The following is a 24,527-nucleotide window of genomic DNA, read 5'->3' as shown; positions in this document are numbered from 1 at the left end:
GAATAGGCATGACTAATATTGGTCTACGAATTCAAACAGGTCTGCTCTGAGAAGAGATTAACTGGATGCAATCCAAAGACTGCAGTAATATTATGAACACTTATTTGGTAGTAAATCCCAATGAAATCAATAGGATTAACAGGATCTGCTCACTGGGCCCCAATCTTTATGTGCAGTGGAAGCACACTGATACAAATTCTGTTGGGTGACATTTAACAACAACAACAACAACAACAACAACAACAACAACAACAACAACAACAACAGATTGTCCCAGCCAATCTGGGTGGCTTTCAACAAATTAAAAAATCACAATAAAGCATCAAACTTCCCTAAACGGGGCTGACTTCAGATGTCTTCTAAAAGTCATCAGTTTATTTGTTTGACATCTGATGGGAAGGCATTCCACAGGGTAGGTACCACTACTGAGAAGGCCCTCTGCCTGGTTCCCTATAACTTCACATCTCACTGTGAGAGGACCACCAGAAGGCCCTCGGTGCTGGACCTCAAGTGTCTGGGCTGAGGTATACAGGGCCCTTCAAGTATACAAGGCCAAAGCCATTTAGAGCTTTAAAGGCCAGCGCCAACACTTTAAATTGTGCTTGGAAGCGTACTGGGAGTCAATGTGGATCTTTCAGGACCAGTGTTATATGGTCCCAGCAGCCACTACCAGTCACCAGTCTGGCACCCACATTCTGGGTTGGTTGTTTCTGAGTCACCTTGAAAGGTAGCCCCATGCGGAGTGCATTGCATAAGTTCAAGAGATAACCAGGCCATGTACCACTCTCAACTCCATCGGTATGCCGGGTCTCAGCTGGCATACCAGATGGAACTGGTAGACAGTTGCCCTATGCCACAATGGAAAGCTGTGAGTCCGGAATGACTCCCAGGCTTCACATCTGGTCTTTCAGGGGCACAGTTACCCCATTCAGGACCAGGGAATCCCCTGCACCTGTTCGTTCTCTGTCTCCAAGAAACAGTACTTCAGTTTTGTTGTGATCCAACCTCCATCAACGAACCTCCATCCACCCATCCTGCCGCCAGACACCCACACAGGACGTTCCCATGATCGTCATTGTTGTTGTTTAGTCGTTTAGTCGTGTCCGATTCTTCGTGACCCCATAGAGCAGAGCACGCCAGGCACTCCTGTCTTCCACTGCCTCCCGCAGTTTGGTCAAACTCATGCTGGTAGCTTCAAGAACACTATCCAACCATCTCGTCCTCTGTCGTCCCCTTCTCCTTGTGCCCTCTTCTTGCAGTCCATGAGACTCTCAAGAGTCTCCTCCAGCACCATAATTCAAAAGCATCAATTCAAATCAAAGCAGGCATCTTTTAATTTCGTGGCTGCTGTCACTATCTGCAGTGATCATGGAGCCCAAGAAAGTAAAATCTCTCACTGCCTCCATTTCTTCCCCTTCTATTTGCCAGGAAGTGATGGGACCAGTGGTCATGATCTTCGTTTTTTAATGTTGAGCTTCAAACCACATTTTGCGCTCTCCTCTTTTACCCTCAATAAAAGGTTCTTTAATTCCTCCTCACTTTTGGAAGGGGTCCAAATAGTCCAGACGTGCCTGGAGTTGTTTCTTTGACACCCACTCGATCACCTTGCCCTAGAGACTGGATGGCCATAGTGGTGGGGTTCAAAGATTTTATTGTTTTTAAAGAAGTGGTTTGATAACCACTTCTTTAAGGGGGTCTGGGAAGGCTCCCTCCAAGAGGGAAGCATTCACCAACCCATGGACCCCAGGATGGGAAAGGGTTGAGAAGCAAGGTGGTTGGTTTTACTTATCCAAGCAGCCTCTCCACATCCTCAGAGGTAACAGGTTGAAATTGATTCCCTACAACTTGACTAGACAGAGAGCTGGCACTCTCCCGCCCTGGCCTTGCTACCATGGTGGAATTTACCGCCTTCCAGATTCAACCAATTTTATCTGCAAAAAACTTTGCAAAATCATTGCAGGAGTACTTGGAGTTCTTACTGGACCCTGATGACGAAGGTGGTTCTACGAACTACCGGAAAGCGTCTCCTGCAACTGTTTTCTGCTGATGCAATGGGAGAAGCAATGAAGGTGTTCTTTGCCTCTGTCATTGCCACTTGGTAAGCTCGATGTTCAGTTCAATTCAGAATGAGTATTTCACTACTGTCACTCTAGCCATCTCAGTGATTATCTCATCGCCCTCAGACCTGGGCAATACCACAGAACCGTTCGAGCTCCATGCATTTGGAGAGGGTGCTTTAGAGCCAGACAGTCGATAGCCCTGGTTAACTCCACATTCCAGTGGGCCACCAGGGAATCAGCTGAGAGGCTATCACTCTCTGAAAGCCATTTGGATCCATTAAGTGGCGGGGGGGGGCACCATCAAACTGGTCCCACTTCCCTGCAGAGAAGTCTAGTTGCACCAGGAAGTAATTTGACCATGGCACTTCTTTTGTTCCATTGGAACTTAGTGTCAGATCACGCACGCCGACAGAGGTAAACACCAGATCTAAGCCATTGGCTTAGGGCCAGATTTATTCAGGGAGAGCCCCATGGAGGCCATGCTTTCCACAAAGTCCTGAGCTGTCAGGAACAAATGCTGCCAAAATAAAATTGCCCAAGAGGACCATTAACAATGCCTAAATGAAATTAACCTAGTCTGTCAAGCTGCCAGCTTTACAAGCTAATTAATCTAGTAATCAACAGACAGTCAAGCACAAAGCAGCCAAATCAGGTACTTTGCAGAGATGAAAAAGAATACAAAGATAAAGCTAACAAACTGACAGCAGAAAAGGGCACATTTTGAGTAGCTAAATTGGGAAAAGCAAGTGCTTAGAAATTAATTTTAATACAGTACTGAAAGGGCTTGGAAAACTGGCTAAGCAAAAGCTTTGAATACTAAGATTAATTTCACCTTGTTTAACAAGTGCTGAGAAAACTTTCAATCAGAAGAAAAGCAATGAACTTGTCTCAACATGACCCAACCTTCCTTTCTCTAATCCGGGGGTGGCCAACTTCCAAGAGACTGTGATCTACGCACAGAATTAAAAACTGGCAGTGATCTATCCCCATTTTTCAGGGGTTCAGGTCAAAGTTTTCTTTAGGGGGCTCGGGAGGCATAAGTTGCTTAGCTTTTTGGGGGTGCAACATTTTTACATTATTTTGGGGTCAAAGAGAAACAGCATCTTACCGAAGGATCGCTGGGGGGGAAACAGCCTCAGTTTGTAAACTCTGTCTTCCCTTCTCCAACAATGATGGAGGGCGGGGCAGGGCGAGGGGGAAGGGCCAGCGATCGACCGTGATCAACCAAAGCCTCACAGGGATCGACCAGTAGATTGTGATCAACCTGTTGGACATCCCTGCTCTAATCCACTCACTTGGTTCTACATAACTGTTCTCAGTAGGCTTCCTCAAACTCGGCCCTCCATATGTTTTTTAGCCTACAACTCCCATCATCCCTAGCTAGCAGGACCAGTGGTCAGGGATGATGGGAATTGTAGTCTCAAAACATCTAGAGGGCCGAGGCAGAGGAAGCCTGGTTCTCAGACTCTGGGAGCTGGCAAACAGGGCCAGTAAACTGGAAGATTTGAGAGGCCTTGGTGGAAAAGACAGAACAAAGTGAGCTTGTGCCTCTGGGGCTAAGGCTGGTTGCTTATCTAAGGCTGGATGCTTGCTGTTAGAAGGCTTGCTTGTGTGCTTTTGTGTGTTCCTGGCCATGTGCTGAACTACAGCACATGGTCTGAGGGAGAGGAACAACTGCTGAGAAAGGAAGTGAGATGGAGCTAGCAAACCCCATTTCTACATCTCTGGGAGATTGCAAACAGGGGTGTTTGTGAAGGTGTTTCGCAGGAAAAAGCTGAAGTGTTGTGTTGGAGTGCATAGGAGCAAGGGACATGGACAGCGAGAGCTGCTGCAGTGACCAGCCGTGCCAGTGGCTTGTTTGTTTTTCTACCTGAGGAATTACACAGTTTTACCAGCAGCGAGTGGCTGCCCTGCTGGAGGAAAAGGCACAACTCCTTGAGGCACTTTGAGCTATCAGGGAAGATGAAAAATTTCTGGACAGAGCAGAGCAGGCTGTTCTGGGAGAGCAAAAGATGAGGAATGCTGTACGAAATTGCTGTCAAACATAACTATGCATGAGTGTTAGTTAGTGCATGAAGGGGTTAAGACCACAGAGTTGCATTGCTAGACTCAGGTCATGCTTCTTATTCACTTTACTTTCCTCACTCTTCATGCCATATAACCAACCAGAAAGGACATGTCTGAATTTGCTCCAAGTTCAGAACGCATGCTTGTAATAATCTTTCTGTATTCTGTACCTGTGTTCTTTTTGCTGCTACATGGAATAACGTGTGAACCAGACCTTTGGATTTTGTCAGTAAAGCTTTTAAACTTACTTAACAGTTGTGTGGTCTGTTCATTGTCAGAGGGGTAGAGAGAGGGGCAACCACTAGAAGTGAAACATGATATGAAAAGGGGTCTAACAACCTACATTCCCAAGCTATGCTTCTGCTGAACTCTGCAACTGTTTTAAACTTTGCTGCAGCCTCTCTCCTGCTGGAGAGAATCCAGGAATCTGGCCAATTCTCTTGTTAATTACCCATATGTGGGTCACAGATCTTATTTCCCCCCAACAGATGCCTCTAGAGAGGAAGATCACCACATGCAGCAAACAAACATGTGGAAGAACATGGCCTTTATCATGTGAGGTGAATTTTATGTGGTACAATTCATTTTATTTTTTTATTTTTTCAAAAAGAATTTATATAGTTACATACAGCCTGTTACGTTTGTGTTGTTATCAGTTTTGTATATATGCGACAAAGGGTTTGGTTGTGTTTTGAAGGAACTGGGACAGAGCAATGGGAGCTCGCCCCGTCACTGGGATTTGAACCACTGACCTTCTGATTGACAAGCCCAAGAGGCTCAGTAGTTTAGACCACAGCACCACCCACGTCCCAAGGTACAATTCATTTTAAAAACATATGTCTGTGATCTAAAGTCTGGCATTAACTCCAGGCTTATGGATAATGACAATACTTGGCCATTTTCCATGGAAACTTGGCACAACAGCTTTTTAGTCCCTTTCCATTTGGTATTCTGGGGACAATTCTCATCCCAGAGAAAAGTTCTCTGGAATTCTCCAAGGACAAAAAGTGTGAACTAGGAGGCCCAGAAGAACCTGGCCAGGATAGAACCCCATAATGTCTATCTTGCGGTTCCTGAATTTGCCACCAAACCAATTCCCAACATTTTTGTAAATGTTGGCTTAAGAGTTAACCACAAGATTTGTTAAGATTTGTTATTTGTTCAAATCCATAGAAAAGTACTTTCACACTCTTGCTTTTAAAAGTATGCTTGTTAAATTGTTCCTGTTTAAATTGCTCCCTTGATAGTTAGGTTTTGTTTTTTTCGAGAAAACAGATTGGTGATAAAGGCAATAAGATTGCACTTGCAGCACAGAAGACTGCCAAAAATGCATTTTATAAAAATGCATTTGGTTACAAGAAAGCTATTAATGATCCTCAATACAGATTTTTAAATAAAGTGTAAGCTGTTCATACAGCATAATAAGAGCATATTCTGGGGAGCTAAAGAGTTCATAAACATTCAAGCCCTGAGTATTACTTTTCAGATATTACAAGGATGATAAATACAAGTGAGAAATATAAATGTCTCAGGATGACAGAAGGATTCACAGAAGCGTTTGGACACACTTTGGAGTACTCAAAGCATTTATCACAGAATCAAAGAATTACAGAACTATAGTTAAAGCTATGGTTTTCCCAGTAGTGATGTATGAAAGTGAGAGCTGGACCATAAAGAAGGCTGATCACCAAAGAATTGATGCTTTTGAATTATGGTGCTGGAGGAGACTCTTGAGAGTCCCATGGACTGCAAGAAGATCCAACCTCTCCATTCTGAAGGAAATCAGCCCTGAATGCTCACCGGAAGGACAGATCGTGAAGCTGAGGCTCCAAGACTTTGGCCACCTCATGAGAAGAGAAGACTCCCTGGAAAAGACCCAGATGCTGGGAAAGATGGAGGGCACAAGGAGAAGGGGACGACAGAGGACAAGATGGTTGGACAGTGTTCTTGAAGCTACCAGCATGAGTTTGACTAAACTGCGGGAGGCAGTGGAAGACAGGAGTGCCTGGCGTGCTCTGGTCCATGGGGTGACAAAGAGTCGGACACGACTAAACGACTAAACAACAACAACAAGGCTTGATGAATTGGAAGGGATCCCAAGGGGCACCTTGTCCAACCCCCCACAATGCAGGAATCTCAACTACACCATCCATGACAGGTGGCCACCCAACCTCTGCTTAAAAACCTCCAAGGAAGGAGAGTCCACAGCCTCCTGAGGAAGACCATTCCACTGTTGAACAGCTCTTCCTGTCAGAAAGTTCTCCCTGATGTTTACTCAGAATCTCCTTTCTTGTAACTTGAAGCCACTGGTTCAAGTTCTACCCTCCAGAGCAGGAGAGAAAAAAGTGTGTTCCCTCTTCCATGTGACAGCCCTTCAGATATTTGAAGATGGTTATCATGTGTCCTCTCACTTCCCTCTTTTCTAGGCTAAATATACCTCCTTCAACCACTGCTCACAAGGCTTGTTTTCCATACCCTCGATCATCTTGGTTGCCCTCCTTGGCAAATGTTGCAGCTTGTCAACATCTTTCTTAAACTGTGGTGCCCAGAATTGGACACAGTATCCCAGGTATGGTCAAAGGTGGAACAGAGCGGTACTATCACTTTTGTTGAAGCAACCGAGCACAGCATTAGCTTTTTTTGCTGCTGCATATCACTGATGACTCATGTTAAGCTTGTGGTTTACTAAAATCCCTCGATCCTTTTCACATGTACTACTAGCAAGCCAGGTGTCCCCCATATTATATTTGTGCAGCTGGTTCTTCTTGCCTAAGTGCAGAACCTTACATTTGTCCCTACTGAAATTCATTCCGTTAGCTTGGGCCCAGCTCTGCAATCCGTTAAGGTCATTTTGAATCCCGGTTCTGTCTTCTGTGGTCTTAGCTACAACTTCCCACTTTGGTGTCATCTGCAAATTTGATGAGCATCACCTCAATTCCTTCATCCAAGTCATTTATATAGGCGTTGAACAACAATGGGCCCAGGACAGAACGCTGCTGTACCCCACTTGTCACTTTTTCCCAAGATGACAGGGATGTCTGTATGTCATCTGCCATGTTTGCTTTAGTTGAGATTCCTGCATTGCAGGGGGTTGGACTAGATGGACCACTGGGGTCCCTTCCAATTCTACAGTTCTGTGATACTCAATAGCTCCAGGTGGGCTGTGAATCCAAGAATTACAAAACAACACTGTGGATCCAAGAATTACAAAACAACACTGTGGACGACTGATTTTCACTTCCGTCTCACACTATTGAAGAACCGCAATAACAGGCCTCTGTCAAGCCCAATATGGTGACGCAGCCTCAGCATAATGAAAACAACAACCCAGAGAGACTGGAAGGCGCAATTGACACAGCAGCCTTGATTGCTTTAATTAAAAAAGAATTAGCTGATGACTGGGATAAGGCATTAAAACCACTAAGAATATTTTTCACTTCACCCAGTGTATCCACAACAGCAAATAGACATGGAATTTAGTATGAAGAACAGAGCCATCTGACAAAGTTGCAGCTTGAAGATGTGCAGGATCAGACTCGCTGTCAAAATTTGCACTTTAGAGTGGGCCTAATGGGAAATTTTTCTTAAAGGCCTGCTACACAACTCCTGGCTGACAAATGGTTCAATTCATAAAACAAAGATCTATATAGCATTTCCTAATAGATGACGCTGCAATACAATTTTGGGAGGGTCAGTTATGTTCAGAACCTACTGTTATATTAACTTGAGATGCAGTTAATGCATTTGATTGCTTGAACTGGCAATCTCTTTTTGCAGTTTTATGTTCCTTTGATGTAAGCACATCTCGGGTCAATATGGTGCAACACACAGGCCCAAGGTTCGGTGGGACTGAATGGGACACGTTCTTCAGCATTTCTCATTCTCAAAGCTCATTCAGCACTTACTAACAGCAGTTAAATTAGTGATAGCAAAATACTGGAAATCTCTAGGTACAAACCTGTTTGAAGCCTGGTTCTCACAAGAATGGGACATTTATGGACAAATTAACCGTTCTACAAAGGAAGCGCCACATCAGGGAAGAAACCAACACTTTCTACACAGCATGGTATCCCTTTATTGACTTTGTAAAATTGACTGAGCATGGTTTCCAACAGCCAACATCACATGGAAGAAAAACTATGGAACAACACCTTTCTTTGACTGCCTATATTGGAATTGAGGAGACTACAATCCTTATGTGATACTTACCTTTTACACTTGCCAAAGCTCCATATTTCATATTTAGTAAGTGTTTCTAGGTTTTTTGTGTTCAGTATTGTTAACTGACATTTTTTAAAAAATCCAATAATATACATTTTTTTAAAAAAGAGGCCATGAATGCCTATTTTTACAGAAGGCAAACCGTTTCAAAAGAGATCATGAATGAGAATGAAAGCGTTGCTCTTCCTGCAAAGCACAACTTTATGAGGAAGACCCATAGAATCATGAAATTAGAGAGTTGGAATGGATCATGAGGATAATCTAATCCAGGCACCCCCAAACTCAGCCCTCCAGCTGTTTTGGAACTACAATTCCCATCATCCCTGACCACTGGTCCTGTTAGCTAGGGATCATGGGAGTTGTAGTACCAAAACATCTGGCGGGCTGAGTTTGGGGGTGCCTGATCTAATCCAACCCCCTGCAATGCAGGAATATTTTGCCCAACGTGGGGCACAAACCCATGACCCAGAGATTAAGAGTCTCATGCTATCTGAGCTATCCCAGGTTTGTTGATGTTGTACATCAGGCACAAACTTAGCCAGGGCTATTATTGTGGCTCCTTACTGAATCTCTTGCGGACCATTCAAGCTCTGTTGACCCTATTATATCTGCTCATTACCTGATTCCCAACTCCAAGGTCTTTCAGATTCTGTAACTACAGTGGTGGCTCGCAAGATGAAATTAATTCGTTCCGCGAGTTGCTTCGTCTTGCGATTTTTTCGTCTTGCGGAGCACGGATTCCCCGGGTATTAACGGTTTTACGAAAAAGGAAGCAAACCCGCAAGACGTTTTCGTCTTGCGAAGCAAGCCCATAGGGAAATTCGTCTTGCGAAGCACCTCGAAAAACGGAAAACCCTTTCGTCTAGCGAGTTTTTCGTCTTGCGAGGCATTCGTCTTGCGGGGCACCACTGTATTATTAGCTAGTGACATACCTGCAATCATTATAGGCAGTAAGTGCTAGTGGAGGCCTTGCAACAATAATCCCAAGTGCAGTAACTCAAGTTTTCCCCACAAGGGGGTGGGAGAGGAGAAAGGCTCAATTCGCCTCCTCCAGCTGTCTTCAAGGAGCAGATGGCAAACTTTGCTCTTAGAAACAGTCTCACCTACAGTCCATGTGCTGCAGACTCTGTCCATTATGGGTGGAATTTGGCTTTGACAGAAATGGGAATCCTCATGGATGCTTTAGTTGAGATTTGCTGCATTGCAGGGAGTTGCACTAGGACTAGGTGACTCTCAAGAGTCCTTTCCAACTTTTCCATTCTATGATTCTATGCACTGGAACTCCACACCCTAGAGAGAATCCTAGAGCAAGAGGACTGACATGCTAGCAACAAATTCTAAAAGGCTTGAAATCTGAATCTAAACGTTGAATGGGGCGCAGGGATTATTAATCATTAAATGCCAAATAGTCAAACGCTTCCAACTGTTCCATTACACAAGAAGCATCTCAGTTTTCTTTTCTTTTCTCACTTAATCCCCGATATGTGAAAAGTTACTTTGTTGTGTTTCAGAACTTGTGGTTTATACACCGATCAGGAAGAACAACAAAACGTAACCTATTTGCACGGCTTTGGTTATTTTTAAACATGCAGTTGCATTGTCTATTATTGGAAACAAACAAACCTGTATGTGCCAGTTCATTTAAAATGCATGTTATGCACATGTTACATACTAAAGAATTTGTCTTAATAAGTTAATGTATTTATCAGTGACAAACGGCATCCATTTTCAGAACAAGCACTTACCACCGGCTGTTTCGTTATGTCCACTAAGTCCTTAATGTTGTAATACTGATGTTTTTCAAAGGCTGAAAAAAGCATGTCCAGTACTTGCTGCTTTTCAGCCCGAGCCCTCTTTCCATCTTCCTTTTTCTTCTTTTCATAATCAATCTGTTAATCCAAATGGCAAAAATTTTAAATGGTGTTTTTGAGAACCACCATATGAATTTGTAGCTGCAAGGAACAAAGCGTGGGGGGGGGGTGTCGAATCAGTTCTGCTTTGATATAAATAAGAATCTTCTTAACTCTTAGTTGAGGCACAATGAAAGATAAACCAAATTATAAAACAGAGTGAAGTCCCCCAAAGTACTTAATCCCATTTATGCTTTGCACTGTCATTCCTTGAATCCGAGAGCAGCCAATTGCATAGGGCCTCTTGCTAACCATTTTAATGTGTTTCTAGTTCCACAGAAGAATTATTTTACTGTAAGAAGTGGCAATCACAATTAATTCCTTAAAAAAGACCAATTGTTTCTTTTATATAACTTGTTAAGCGTACCTGTTATGTACGCTTTACTTGGGATTCCTCCACTTCAGGGGGTTGGACTGAGTGACCCACAGGGTCTCTTCCAACTCTACAATTCTACTGGATTCAAGTTTACAAGAAATGAGATTCCGACTAAACACCAGGAAGAACTTTTTGACAGCAAGAGCTGTTCAACAGTGGGAGTCTCCCTTGGGAGGTTGTGTATTCTCCATCCTTGGAGGTTTTTAAGCAGAGGTTGGATTCTAGGCTCATCACAGCTTTAGGAACATAAGATTAAAGGGCTTGACACGTAGGCAAGAGAGGATTATGTTCTCCTGTCTCATGAACCCGCTGGATTTCTTTGAGAGAGTTAACAAGCATATAGCAGTGATCTCCAGTTGACATAGTGTACTTGGAATGCACACCACAGTCCCCCCCTTAAAATATCATTTTAAGTGGGGGGGGGGGAGAAGGACTGTGGTGTGAATTGACCTTGTAGATAGCTTTATTTCATGTCCTCTTAAAACTGTGAATTCAGGAAGAGAATTGCATGCACAGTCAGTATTTTTTGCTGGCAGGAGCTTAGAAAGATCAAATTGCATATATAAAGTGATGTTTTAGTTCTAAGTCGATGGTGATAAAAGGCCAGCATCTGCCAACATTATTTTATTTCTTCAATGATGTCTCTTATTGTGGTGTGTTCATCTTCAGGCAATGCTCAGGAAACAAAAAACATTTACCTAATGAAAACAGATATATCCCTGCATCAGCTCGCTTGAGCCTTCTCCTGAGAAAATGACTGTGCTGGCCATTTTCTCTTTTATGTATTTGGAGAGCAGATACACGCCCACGCAAGGAGAGCTTAAGTCCTGGTGAGAGCTTATGACATCACCTACTGAGTGTTCCTGGCAGAGGCAAGATTTGAACTGGGGATTTCCCTATTACCGCACGGTTCAGCCTCCCGGCCACTATGCTACATTAGCTCTGAGACACTGCCTCTGTCTCATGTTCCATCATGGTCTCTATTATCACACAAATTCCTTATTAAGTAGGGACTGCACAGATGCACAGAAAACATGTATATAGAGGCTGCCCCTCAACTCTGTAATGCTCTGGGGACTGCCAAACACCTACCTACCTACATAATCCAGAATGCGGGAGCTAGACTGGTGACTGGGAGCGGCCGCAGAGACCACATAACACCGGTCTTGAAAGACCTACATTGGCTCCCAGTACGTTTCCGAGCACAATTCAAAGTGTTGGTGCTGACCTTTAAAGCCCTAAACGGCCTCGGTCCAGTATATGTGAAGGAGCGTCTCCACCCCCATCGTTCTACCCGGACACTGAGGTCCAGCACCGAGGGCCTTCTGGCGGTTCCCTCACTGCGACAAGCCAAGTTACAGGGAACCAGGCAGAGGGCCTTCTCGGTAGTGGCACCCGCCCTGTGGAACACCCTCCCACCAGATGTCAAAGGAAAAAACAACTACCAGACTTTTAGAAGACATCTGAAGGCAGCCCTGTTTAGGGAAGCTTTTAATGTTTGATGTATTATAGTATTTTAATATTTTTTCGGACGCCGCCCAGAGTGGCTGGGGAAGCCCAGCCAGATGGGCGGGGTATAAATAATAAATTATTATTATTATTATTATTATTATTATTATTATTATTATACATTTGGAAGGAATATTTTTTCAGCAGCAGCATCCCATTATGCTTTTGAGCATGTTCAGACGGCAGGTCAAAACAGTTCTATTTGATCATGTGTTTTACAGTCATATTTTTTTTTAAAAAAAAAATTCATTCCTGCCACTTCCCTGGGTGTTTCATTGCACTAACTGTTGCTGAAATATTCTTTAATCCAATCATTTGCTTTATTGCTTTAATGTTCTTTTATTGTGCCACTAGGCTGACCCAGCGTTGTGCCGATTATACCTCTCCTTCAATTAAAACGTGTTGAGGTATTTGCTAACTGTAAAAATCAACTGAACCTCTTCCAATAACAATTTGAAAGCAAAAATAAAATAAAATAAAATGGGTATGCACAGGATCTGCACCTTTTAAAATAGATTTATAGAAGTATGCTCTTACGCTGTTGTATAATACAGAAGACTTAACAGGTCAACTTAAACACATATTACAGTTGGACTGAGTGCTGAATTTCATCTCTTGAGTTGAACTAACCACCTAGTGATTTGGCAATATTAGTTTAAGAACTACAATAAAGGCTAGCATGAAAAGTAACTCACATTATATTGATGATTAGCCACAGGTTTGTAGTTAGTGGTTACAGCTTTGTCCAGCTGCATAGTCCAGCTTACAGGTTTAGAAGATTCTTCAATCTGAAGCCTAAAAGAAAGAGAAAAGAAATTAAAAACCAGTAAAAACAACATATGCTCATAATAGTTTGGTTGTATTACATATCCTGTCAGAGGTGCCAACTTGAATAAAATATGGGGGGGGGCAGGTAAGCCCTACCCTGCATAACTGATCGCATGATGTTGTGCATGCACACCATTTGAATGGCAATGCCCATCAACTGGGGGGAGGCTGGCCCCCTCAAATATTTTAATGGGGGACAAAGAATCCTCAGCCCCAGGTGTTGGCTCTGTACAGTTCTTATCAACCCCACCTAAAAAGGATATAGTACAGGTCGACAAGCAAAATGAATGCAAACTTCTAGTGTCAAATTTGTTCCCTAAAATTTTATTTTAAAAAAAATCAAGAAATTATTTTAAAGAAACAATTACAAATCAAGGTGTAAATAACTTTCTTGCAAGCCTGAACTCATCCTGAGCTTAAGCCTGCCTGATATCCACCCTTCCAGATTCAGGTAGGTAGCCGTGTTGGTCTGACGCAGTCGAAATATATAAAAAAAATGCCCAGTAGCACCTTAGAGACCAACTAAGATTGTTCTTAGTACAGTATAAGCTTTCATGTGCATGCACACTTCTTCAGATACCTGTGGTGGCACATACGTAGCTAGGAGCACTGATGGCATACGGTTTCAGATCAGAGTCCATATATCCAGAAACACCTACTGTGATAGAGCCAATACCTGAGATGACGAGGTGTCCTGGATTTCCTGGTTTGTGTATTTTGGGTAGAAGATAGAAGGTTCCTGGTCGAGGTTCTGTTGGTGCGTTTGAGAGGATCTGTTCTTGGATGTGTGGTGGTAGCTCTTTAACTATCGTGTTTTTTTTGTATTCCTGTGTGGGGTCTAAGTCCAGTTTTTTATAAAAGGCCCTATTGGAGAGTTGTCTGTGAACCTCCTGGATGTAATCAGTTTTGTTCATGATGACGACAGCTCACCCTGAAGAAGTGTGCATCTGAAGAAGTGTGCATGCACACAAAAGTTTATACCAAGATCAAACTTAGTTGGTCTCTAAGGTGCTACTAGACAATTTTTTATTTTTATATATATATTTTGATATTCATCCTGCAATTGTTGGCTCCTCTGGGATTCCCCCTTTCTTCCGTTTCTTACTCATGCCCATTTTAAATCTCAGCTCATCTGCCAGCTCCTTATCCAGCCACAATGGTTTCTTTAGACGCCTCTCACTTTCCTTTCTTGTTGGAACTGTCTGCCTTTGGGCCTTCAATATTTCACCCTTAATAAACTCCCATCCATCTTGGACAGCGCCTGGAATGCAGAGGAATGAGCTCTATCGGCCCTAGCCCTGCAAGGCACCAAAGGTTGATAAAGGTTATTCTTCTGCGAACCAGACACTGTCAGTGAAGGGAGTCCCTCTGCCACCAGCACCCGAGGGAAAAACATGTTCCATCGGCTCTGGTGCCACACAATCATGACTTCCTTTGTTTGAGGACCAGAGCACAATGGCACCTTAGGAGTGGCAGTGGTTTCACATGTGGTATACCACCGAGTGAAGGCGCCATTGTGCTCTGGCCCTCAAACCGGTCCAGGACGATGTATTGCTACATCACCCAGGCCTACTAGGTGTGGTGTTGAATCCAGGCCTAAGATAAAAAGTGCTGCCACCAAGTCTGAAAACAGGTCGAGGTAAATATATTTCTGACAGTTATTGTAAGTTAGTTCTCGAAACTCGCCAGGAGAGGGACATTTGTGTACCCCTCTCGTATAATGCTCATAGGTATTGAACATTATATAAAGAAGCTTGTGTGCTAGCTGAGAATCAAGGTCAGAAGCATAGACGCAATTTCCCTTTTTTGTATCACATGTTGGCCCGAATGAACTTTGACTAAGAGCAGATCACTCAAAGTCTATTCAGTATACGAAACTGTTGTTCCGCCAGAAAATTTTAGAGAATTATTATTTCTAAAAGCACAATGTCTCCAAAAGCATGCTGTTACCACATTATGTTCCTTACACCTACGAGTGGAGTTTTTCTTCTAGGCTAGCATCTCATGCACATTCCAGATTGAACAGTGAGTCATGAAACTCTTGTTATTTTCCTGACTTTTATTATAATGACAATATGCATCCAACAAGCATGACTGATTTCTCCATATGATACATAAGATAGAATGGAATCAAACAGGGATAGCTATATAAAGATACGGTTATGTGAAAGGTTCATTTAGTTCTACATTGGGGAAGTTTCTGAGACCGCTTAATGTTGTACCTGGGGTTATTAACAGCCTAAATTTCTCAAGCAAGAGGATTAAGCATCAATAGTAGTTTATGCAAAGAAAAAACAAAACAAAACAAACAAAACAGGAACAGCAGCTAAAGAATAAAATGTCCAAGGTTCAAATTTCATGTCAGCCAGAAACTCTCAACTTCATCCACCAACCATCCCAATCTGTAATATGGCTGCTATAAGAATTTTCTGTTTTTAGGTTTTTCTATTTTATCTGTGCTTTTGTGGTTTTATCTGTAAGTTGCCTTGAGTCCCAGTCTGGGGGAAAGGTGGAATATAAATATATATAATAAATGTTTTGGATGCTTAAAAACTCTATATACATAATTGCTAGGTATGATTATTCAATAAATAATACAACGAGCTTTTGCAGTACAAAAAGAAAACCGTGATATCTTTGTAACCCTCTGATCTTAGCCATCTGGATCCCAATTTGGCTGGGTACTTAAGTACTTGGACATAAGCATATGAGCAATCTGAAGAGTTGAGTTGGAATATAGCGACTGCTGCAATCAGGTATGCAACTTAACCCCCTCATCCCCATCATACTGAACAGAAGCATGAAAAAGAGCAAACAGGGGATGGAAGAGCAAAATGCACACGTTATCATCCAAGCAGAAAAAAAGGAAAACAAAGGAGGAGGGAAATAAAGGCATAATCATGGCCACTGGTCCCATCACCTCCTGGCAAATAGAAGGGGAAGAAATGAAGACAGTGAGAGATTTTACTTTCTTGGGCTCCATGATCACTGCAGATGGTGACAGCAGCCACGAAACTATAAGACGCCTACTTCTTGGGAGGAAAGCAATGACAAACCTAGACAGCATCTTAAAAAGCAGAGACATCACCTTGCCAACAAAGTTCCTTATAGTTAAAGCTATGGTTTTCCCAGTAGTGATGTATGGAAGTGAGAGCTGGACCATAAAGAAGGCTGATCGCCGAAGAATTGATGCTTTTGAATTCTGGTGCTGGAGGAGACTCTTGAGAGTCCCATGGACTGCAAGAAGATCAAACTTATCCATTCTTAAGGAAATCAGCCCTGAGTGCTACCTGGAACGACAGATCCTGAAGCTGAGGCTCCAATACTTTGGCCACCTCATGAGAAGAGAAGACTCCCTGGAAAAGACCCAGATGCTGGGAAAGATGGAGGGCACAAGGAGAAGGGGACGACAGAGGATGAGATGGTTGGATAGTGTTCTCAAAGCTACCAGTATGAGTTTGACCAAACTGTGGGAGGCAGTGGAAGACAGGAGTGCCTGGCATGCTCTGGTCCATGGGGTCACGAAGAGTTGGACACGACTAAACAACAACAACAATTGCTGTCAGGGCTATCACCAACCACCCCAGGAAGGTGCAACATCCACCAAAGGATGAAGCTGCCGAAAGGGCCGGGAGGACCCCCTCTCCTTGGCCTGGCACAAACCCGTTCCAGGCTTGGAACGTCCCATGGCCTCCACCCTCCAACGCTGCTCCTAGCATCCTCCCTGTCCCCTTGGCGGCAGAGGTGAAGGGGAGGAAAGCCCTGTGAGTGCTGAGTGGGCCCCCCCTTTCCCAGCCTCTGCCATGTCCCTTGTTGGGATGGTGGCAGCGAGGCAAGCCCAGTTCTGCCGCCTTCCCTACCCCAGCCCACAATCATCTGCAGACGAGTTTGCCTTGCATAGCCTCACCGGTACCCAGCAGGCTTGCTGCCAAGGTGCAAGGCAAGCCCCCAGGCACACAGGCGGGCAAGCAGCCTTCTCTGCCTCTCTCTCCTTCTTCTTTCTTCCATCTTCTTCCTCCTCCCCCTCCATCACCACAGCCGCCTCCACCTCCCCTCTTGCCGAAAATGCCCATGGCACCTTTTTCTTCTAGGAAAAGAAAGCACTGGCCTTAAGTATGCATACAAACTCAATGAGAGGTGTGTGAGCTTGATTTTGCCATGTAATCTCATTTATAATTATCTAATTTGAGACAAATTCCCATCTCCTCATCAACACAGAGAAGCCTTTCTCTTTTCTGATCTTTCATATTTGTCAGAGTTGAAGATCCTTGTTCACAACAATATATCATGAAGAACTGTAGAAGAATAGTCAATGCTCTTGGAGAGACATTGTTTCTGGTTGTATATCCAAATATATATATATTCTGATACTATACCATAGTGAAATGTTTAACTGTTTCTTCAATTCTCCATGAACCTTCCCACCACACTTGCCATCCTTTGCTGCCACACCAATGTGGTGTACCACACACTTTGAAAACCCACTGGTATAGAAATTTGAGGTCTTAGCTGATCATTGGTCCAGGAGTTGGAGAAGCTTCAAAATTCCTTTCTTAAGAAAGTATTTCCTTTACCTGTTGGTACCAATGCAGCATATGGCAGTGCAGAAGTGGGCTGAAACAGGCTAGAATACAAGTTTGACTCTTAATTTTCTAGAGCAGAATGTAAACTCTCCCATTTTCACGTCTGCTTTCTATAGCTTATGGCTCACTCTCAAAAGTCAATTGCTGCTTTGCCTACACTTGCTTGTTGTTGTTGTTTAGTCGTTTAGTCGTGTCCGACTCTTCGTGACCCCATGGACCAGAGGACACCAGGCACTCCTGTCTTCCACTGCCTCCCACAGTTTCGAGAACACTGTCCAACCATCTCATCCTCTGTCGCCCCCTTCTCCTTGTGACATCAGGGTCTTTTCCAGGGAGTCTTCTCTTCTCATGAGGTGGCCAAAGTATTGGAGCCTCAGCTTCAGGATCTGTCTTTCCAGTGAGCGCTCAGGGCTGATTTCCTTAAGAATCGATAGGTTTGATCTTCTTGCAATCCACGGGACTCTCAAGAGTCTCCTCCAGAACCAGCACCATAATTGAAAACTACACTTGCTAGAGAACTTGATAGTTAGCTGACTAAGATCCAGTCACAGTCTAAATTGCAGTTATGGTTTCTTGTGGATGAGAAAGCTTCTTTGATATGCCATTTATCCATTCTTTTGAAATTTTCTAGCTGCATCCACATATTAAGACAGTTAATCAGAAAGCTAACTGTTTGGAGGCAGTTACCTTAGCTTCACAGAGAATTGCTTTTACAGAATTAAAACTCAGTGTTATGCCTTGTGCCTTTCTGGATAGATGCTACAAGAAATTACCTTTGGAACAGCATCTCTGGGTCTTCTGCAAGGCAGTTATAAAGGACATACAGTAGTTCACTGTATTGTTCACCAACGTCCTCTCTAAAAAGATCCTCATGGAATTTCTCAATCTTTGTTTAGCCTCAGGAAGAATTTTGTTACACTAAGTGAATTTGGGTACATTTTGCTATTAGGCAAGGAAGATGGTGTTACATTGCCTGCTTCCTTATTTATGTTGGCAGCCAAGGAATTGGGAACCAAATTGGTGTTCAACTCTGAATGTCTATGTTTGTTATGCCTTAAAAGGTAAAGGTAAAGGGACCCCTGACCATTAGGTCCAGTCATGGCCGACTCTGGGGTGGCGGTGCTCATCTCGCTTTATTGGCCAAGGGAGCCGGCGTACAGCTTCCGGGTCATGTGGCCAGCATGACTATGCCACTTCTGGCGAACCAGAGCAGCACACAGAAACGCCGTTTACCTTCCCGCCGGAGCGGTACCTATTCATCTACTTGCACTTTGACAGGCTTTTGAACTGCTAGGTTGGCAGGAGCAGGGACCGAGCAACAGGAGCTCACCCCGTCGTGGGGATTAAAACCGCCGACCTTCTGATCAGCAAGTCCTAGGCTCTGTAGTTTAACCCACAGTGCCACCTGCTTCCCTTTGTTAGGCCTTATAATTAAGCAAATACCATGATTACTGCATTGGCGGGGCTTGATGGGAATTGCAGCCCCCCTCCTGGAGGGCCCCGCAAATGTTACCCCTGCCCTATGCCATGGGCCCAGGATCTCTTACTCTTAAGCTACAAGTCTACAGACAAGGTTTGTTCTTTTAATTCAAGCACTAGCTTCCGAAGCATGCTATTTACCGGTAATTGAATATGCTTCCATATACAGTGCTACTTCGGGTTGAGAACTTAATTCATTCTGGAGGTCCATTCTTAACCTGAAACTGTTCTTAACCTGAAGCATCACTTTAGCTAATGGGGCCTCCCGCTGCTGCCGCGCAGCCACCGAATGATTTCTGATCTCATCCTGAAGCAAAGTTCTTAATCCGAGGTACTATTTCTGGGTTAGTGGAGTCTGTAACCTGAAGCATCTGTAACATGAGGTACCACTGTACACAACGCCGTCAGACAGCCAGGGGTCCTTTAGATGTTGTAGGTATCCAGCTTTTCTAAAACCTTACCAAGTGAAACAAACAAATGGTTACCAGGGAAGCAAGCACACCAGGGGGAACTGGGAAAGGCAAGACACAGCACCAAGGGCAACAAGGTACTGAGATGTAACTGGTAGCAATATGCTGTTACTTTGGTAGCTCTGTGTGAAAGCTGTCAATACTTGGCCTCTAAGGGAGGTTATAATTAACAGATGCAGCAATGAAGCATGTCAGCTAGCTTGTTTCTGATCATGTCACCACCGCAGGCTCCCAGAAAACACTGGCACCTTCACTGCTTAACTATAACACTGTACGTTCAGGTATTAAGCATACATTAAGCCCACTCACAAATCGCCATACACCACACACCCATGAGCACGCAAGGCAGCCATGCAGGTAGCCTCCTCTCTCCACAATCCTAAAATGCACAGTAACTGCTCCTCATGCTTTGCAGGTTTTACTAGTGTATTACGTTTTTCTAAAACAGCTAGAAGCACAGCCCCACTCTCCCACAACAAGGTAAGGAGCTTGTGGAAAATGTTTAAAGGATTCCAGAATCTGAGCAAGACAAGCACAACACCCACAATCAGTCTAATTTAAATGAAAAACAAGTGCAGTAGCACTAGTCCTGCAGCAATTGTGTTTAGTGGCAATAGTCAAACAGAAACCATTAAAACATGCTGCAATGGAAGGGGGAAAGGTCTCTCCCCCACCCCCCATTCCATCCTTCTTGGCAGTCTGGGTATGTCAAGCAGGCTGCCATCACACCCCAATTTAGACCCCCTCTATTCCGCAGACAGAAGATTCTAGGGATTCAAAGCACATCTTTAGGGAGGGAGACAGAGAGATCACCAAACCTACCTGGTTTCTTTCTGAGCCCCAGGCAGTTTGCGTTCTCTGTCAGATTATTAAAACACATACCGTATTTTTCACTCTATAACACGCACCAGACCATAACACGCACGTAGTTTTTAGAGGAGGAAAACAACAACAAAAATATTCTAAACGAAATAGTGGATATATGATTTTTGAGGTTCATGCTGTGGCCACAGGCATGTGATCTGACAGTGAGTTTGGAGTAAGGTACCCCTGCCCGTACGGGCCAGTCTTGACAGACTCTAGGGTTGTGCGCCCATCTCACTTAAGAGGCCGGGGGCCAGCGCTGTCTGCAGACACTTCCGGGTCACGTGGCCAGCGTGACAAAGCTGCATCTGGCGAGCCAGCGCAGCACACGGAAACGCCGTTTACCTTCCCGCCAGTAAGCAGTCCCTATTTATCTACTTGCACTTTGACGTGCTTTCGAACTGCTAGGTTGGCAGGCGCTGGGACCGAGCAACGGGAGCGCACCCCGCCGCGGGGATTCGAACCGCTGACCTTTCGATCGGCAAGCCCTAGGCGCTGAGGCTTTTACCCACCCGCGTCCCTTTTGAGTTTGGAGTAGCCCAATGCAAAAATCCTGAGGATCCATGTGGATCCATGCTTTGTAACCACGGAGGAGGGAAGGAAGGGGAACCATGGATCCTCTGCTCACGACTGCAGCAGATCCCCCCCGCCACCCGCAAGCATTCGCTCCATAACACGCACAGACATTTCCCCTTACTTTCTAGGAGGAAAAAAGTGAGTGTTATGGTGCAAAAAATACGGTATACAAATTTATCTCCAGTTACCCCTTGACAAAATATGTGGACAGACACCATGAAGACATTTCATCAAAGGCAACTTTTTGTTAGTATTTTGTCTGCTCAGCAACAGCAACATGGATGCAGGCAGCTTCCAGAATCTCTATAGCATATAGCAGGTGAATATTAATAAGAAATACATTTAAGAATAGATATTCCATGAGAAAAAGTAAGATTGATTTGGTGTTCCACTTATAGATGAATAAATTTAACACAAAGCCAAGTGTAATAAAACATTACAACTTGACTCTCTTCCCCATGATTAGATACTTCAATGGAAAAGGCGCAGCAATCTGAACTGGATGTTTTGATTCAAGTTTTTCAAAACACATCTGTGCCATTATTTAATAGCACAAGAAGATGATTTGATTTCAAATTCATTTCTTTGTGAGAGATTCTCAAACACAATCTTAGAAAATGGCTGGTTTCCCAAAAAGGAAGCTGTATAAGTGTGGGCGTGAGAGAGAATGTGTGAATGTACCTTCCATGATTAGCCCCCTCCTATCTGCTGTAGTCTGATATTTAAGGATTTAAGCATTTTGGAATATGTGCACTTGAGTGAAACCTGCACATTTCCTGAACTGGAAAGCCTCCTTGTCTGCCACACTTTCTCTCTCTTCCCCAAAGCTAGTCAGAAGTACATGAATACAGCAAATCTTGGTATTGCTAAATTTTGGAAGAGTGAAAAATCCTCCAGCAATGACACAATGACTGAAGAAAACTTGGGCAATTGTCTTGCTGATAAAGCAAACGTGATTAGGGAAGCAATAGGTAACACTTATCAAAACATATTTGATGAAAGATGATCCATGTTTATTCAATTTTGGAATGACAAAGTAAATAGCAGATGAGTAACTCTGGGACTGGGAAAGACCCAAGTGTTAAAGAATATGAGAGGCTCTGAGAGTAGTGTCAGCATGGTCTATAAGTCAACTGCTGCTGAATAATTGAGATCTTCCGGCCACATTAATATGATCTATATACTGGACCTAACACACGAGCAAGTGCAAACCCAGGGTGTCTGATCTTTGTATGCTAAGCCAAGAAGAAGAAGCGGTTTGTTTCCTATGATAAGAACGACAAACCTGTTTTAATGTCCAAAAGGTCACCTTAAATAGCTGGTATTAAATAGCCTCTGCCTTGATGTCCTTTATTTAGGACATTTCATTTGAAATTGGTTAGAGGCCTAGTAGCATATATTTGCAAACATTGATGCAAGGTTTAAATTGATGAACCTTCAAGGCAAATTGTTCCATGAATATAGGATTACAATTAATGTAGAAATCTTGTAAATTAAACACAATTTTTCTTTTCCCAAGAAAAAATGGTTTTCTATGAAGGAGAATCAACAACCTGAGGATAATATCTCAGTGGAAACAGACGGGAACATACTGGAGCAAATGACCCTGCAATGTCTTTCCATATCCTGATCCAATTGAAAGTATATGGCTTGTGATTTTTTTGTATCTCAACCACAGAGCCTAGGGCTTGCCGATCAGAAGGTCAGCAGTTCGAATCCCTGTGAGGGGGTGAGTTCCTGTTATTCAGTCCCAGCTCCTGCCCACCTAGCAGTTTGAAAGCACGTCAAAGTGCAAGTAGATAAATAGGTACCGCTCCAGCGGGAAGGTAAACGGCGTTTCCGTGCGTTGCTCTGGTTTCGCCAGAAGTGGCTTAGTCATGCTGGCCACATGACCCGGAAGCTGCCTGCGGACGAACGCCAGCTCCCTCAGCCAGTAAAGCAAGATGAGCACCGCAACCCCAGAGTCATCTGCAACTGGACCTAACGGTCAGGGGTACCTTTACCTTTACCTAATACCTCTAAATCCATATGTGGTAACATCTCATGCTGCAACATAATCCATTTTTAAGCAATCTTTCTCAAAATAAAACTAAGCTGCCCCAAATGAAAAGAATCATAATACGATGAAAATGGAGGAATTTCCCATCTGCTCCCTACCCCAGTTTTCTAGAATCATGGCCAACCTGGGTTTCTTTTTCTGAAATCCAAAAACAGATACCATTTTTTTGGCCGTTTTTTCAAAATACTTGTTTGAAGATGAATGGGGAGAACTCAAAATAATAATATATTTTTTGGAAGAATCACCATTTGTGCCATTACAGTTCTTCCTAACACCTATAATTGTAATTTACTGTCTGCCTATGTCCTTTTTTTATTTTTTCACTACGGGAACACCGGCGACGGGAGGCCTCAGTAGGGAAAGTGCGCCTTGGTTTAAGAACCCTCCGGAGCAGATCTGGAGAGGACATGAGGCAATTAGGAGGGGAAGATCTACTGTGCAAACGAAGTCCTTGCACTAGTGCAACTACTGCATTGGAAACGGTTTCCGCTTTGGGAATTGTAAAGCATCCATTCTGTTACACACTGATCCCCTAGTTCTGCTTTCTTTGAACAAAATTGGACTTAGAAGGATGCTAGTTAAATTTGATCAACTGTGTAAAAAAGAACGTCTAAAAGGAAATTATGCTAAAACCCAAAGTTGTCACGTTGAGTAAGAGGGTTACTAAGTCCAAGTGGTCATTCGATGGTCATATACTTGAACGAGTACATATGTTTAAATATCTAGGATTGCTTACTGATGAAAAGCTTTCATGGAAATGCCAAATGAATGCAATTAAGTTATCACCTGCCTCTTCTACTGGCCAGTTAGTTATACAGTTTTATTTCCATTTGAAAGGTGGCAGCTAATCAATTCTGCCCTCAAGATCTATGTGCACAAATGCTTTATGGGGCTGAAATTTGGGGAACTGGTATCAAATCTGAACAAAAAGTTCTACAAAATAGATTTATGAGGCAGATACTAGGGCTTCCTCCAGGGACTCCATCGGCTCATCTTAGAGCTGTTGGGTCTCCCCTTGATAGGCAAAAATTTTGGGCAAAAAAAATGAGAGGCACAAATAGAAGATGGGTGACACCTGGCTTGAGAGCAGTACATGTGAAAAGGATCTAGGAGTCTTGGTTGACCACAAACTTGACATGAGCCAACAGTGTGACGCGGCAGCTAAAAAAGCCAATGCAATTCTGGGCTGCATCAATAGGAGTATAGCATCTAGATCAAGGGAAGTAATAGTGCCACTGTATTCTGCTCTGGTCAGACCTCACCTGGAGTACTGTGTCCAGTTCTGGTCACCACAGTTCAAGAGGAGGGCAACCAAAATGGTCAAAGGCCTGGAAACGATGCCTTATGCCTTATGAGGAACGGCTAAGGGAGCTGGGCATGTTTAGCCTGGAGAAGAGGAGGTTAAGGGGTGATATGATAGCCATGTTCAAATATATAAAAGGATGTCACATAGAGGAGGGAGAAAGGTTGTTTTCTGCTGCTTCAGAGAAGCGGACACGGAGCAATAGTTCCAAACTACAAGAAA

General features: G+C 43.6%; 1 protein-coding gene across 1 annotated transcript in view; it reads right to left on the bottom strand.

Moving 5' to 3' along the window:
* GTF2F2 (general transcription factor IIF subunit 2) overlaps positions 1-24,527 on the bottom strand; it is a 68,529-nt gene that overhangs the window by 5,574 nt on the left and 38,428 nt on the right. Inside the window, exons 7-8 of the mRNA XM_081861046.1 lie at positions 12,839-12,938; positions 10,094-10,237 (exon numbers count right to left, since the gene is read on the bottom strand). Of these exons, the coding sequence (XP_081717172.1) occupies positions 10,094-10,237; positions 12,839-12,938 (244 nt within the window). The remainder of the gene's footprint in view (positions 1-10,093; positions 10,238-12,838; positions 12,939-24,527) is intronic.

The sequence above is a fragment of the Podarcis erhardii genome (assembly GCF_964252035.2).
Source record: "Podarcis erhardii genome assembly, chromosome: 5".
Classification (NCBI taxonomy): domain Eukaryota; kingdom Metazoa; phylum Chordata; class Lepidosauria; order Squamata; family Lacertidae; genus Podarcis; species Podarcis erhardii.
Note: the sequence above shows the minus strand (reverse complement) of the source record. Positions and strands in the feature narration are given on the sequence as shown.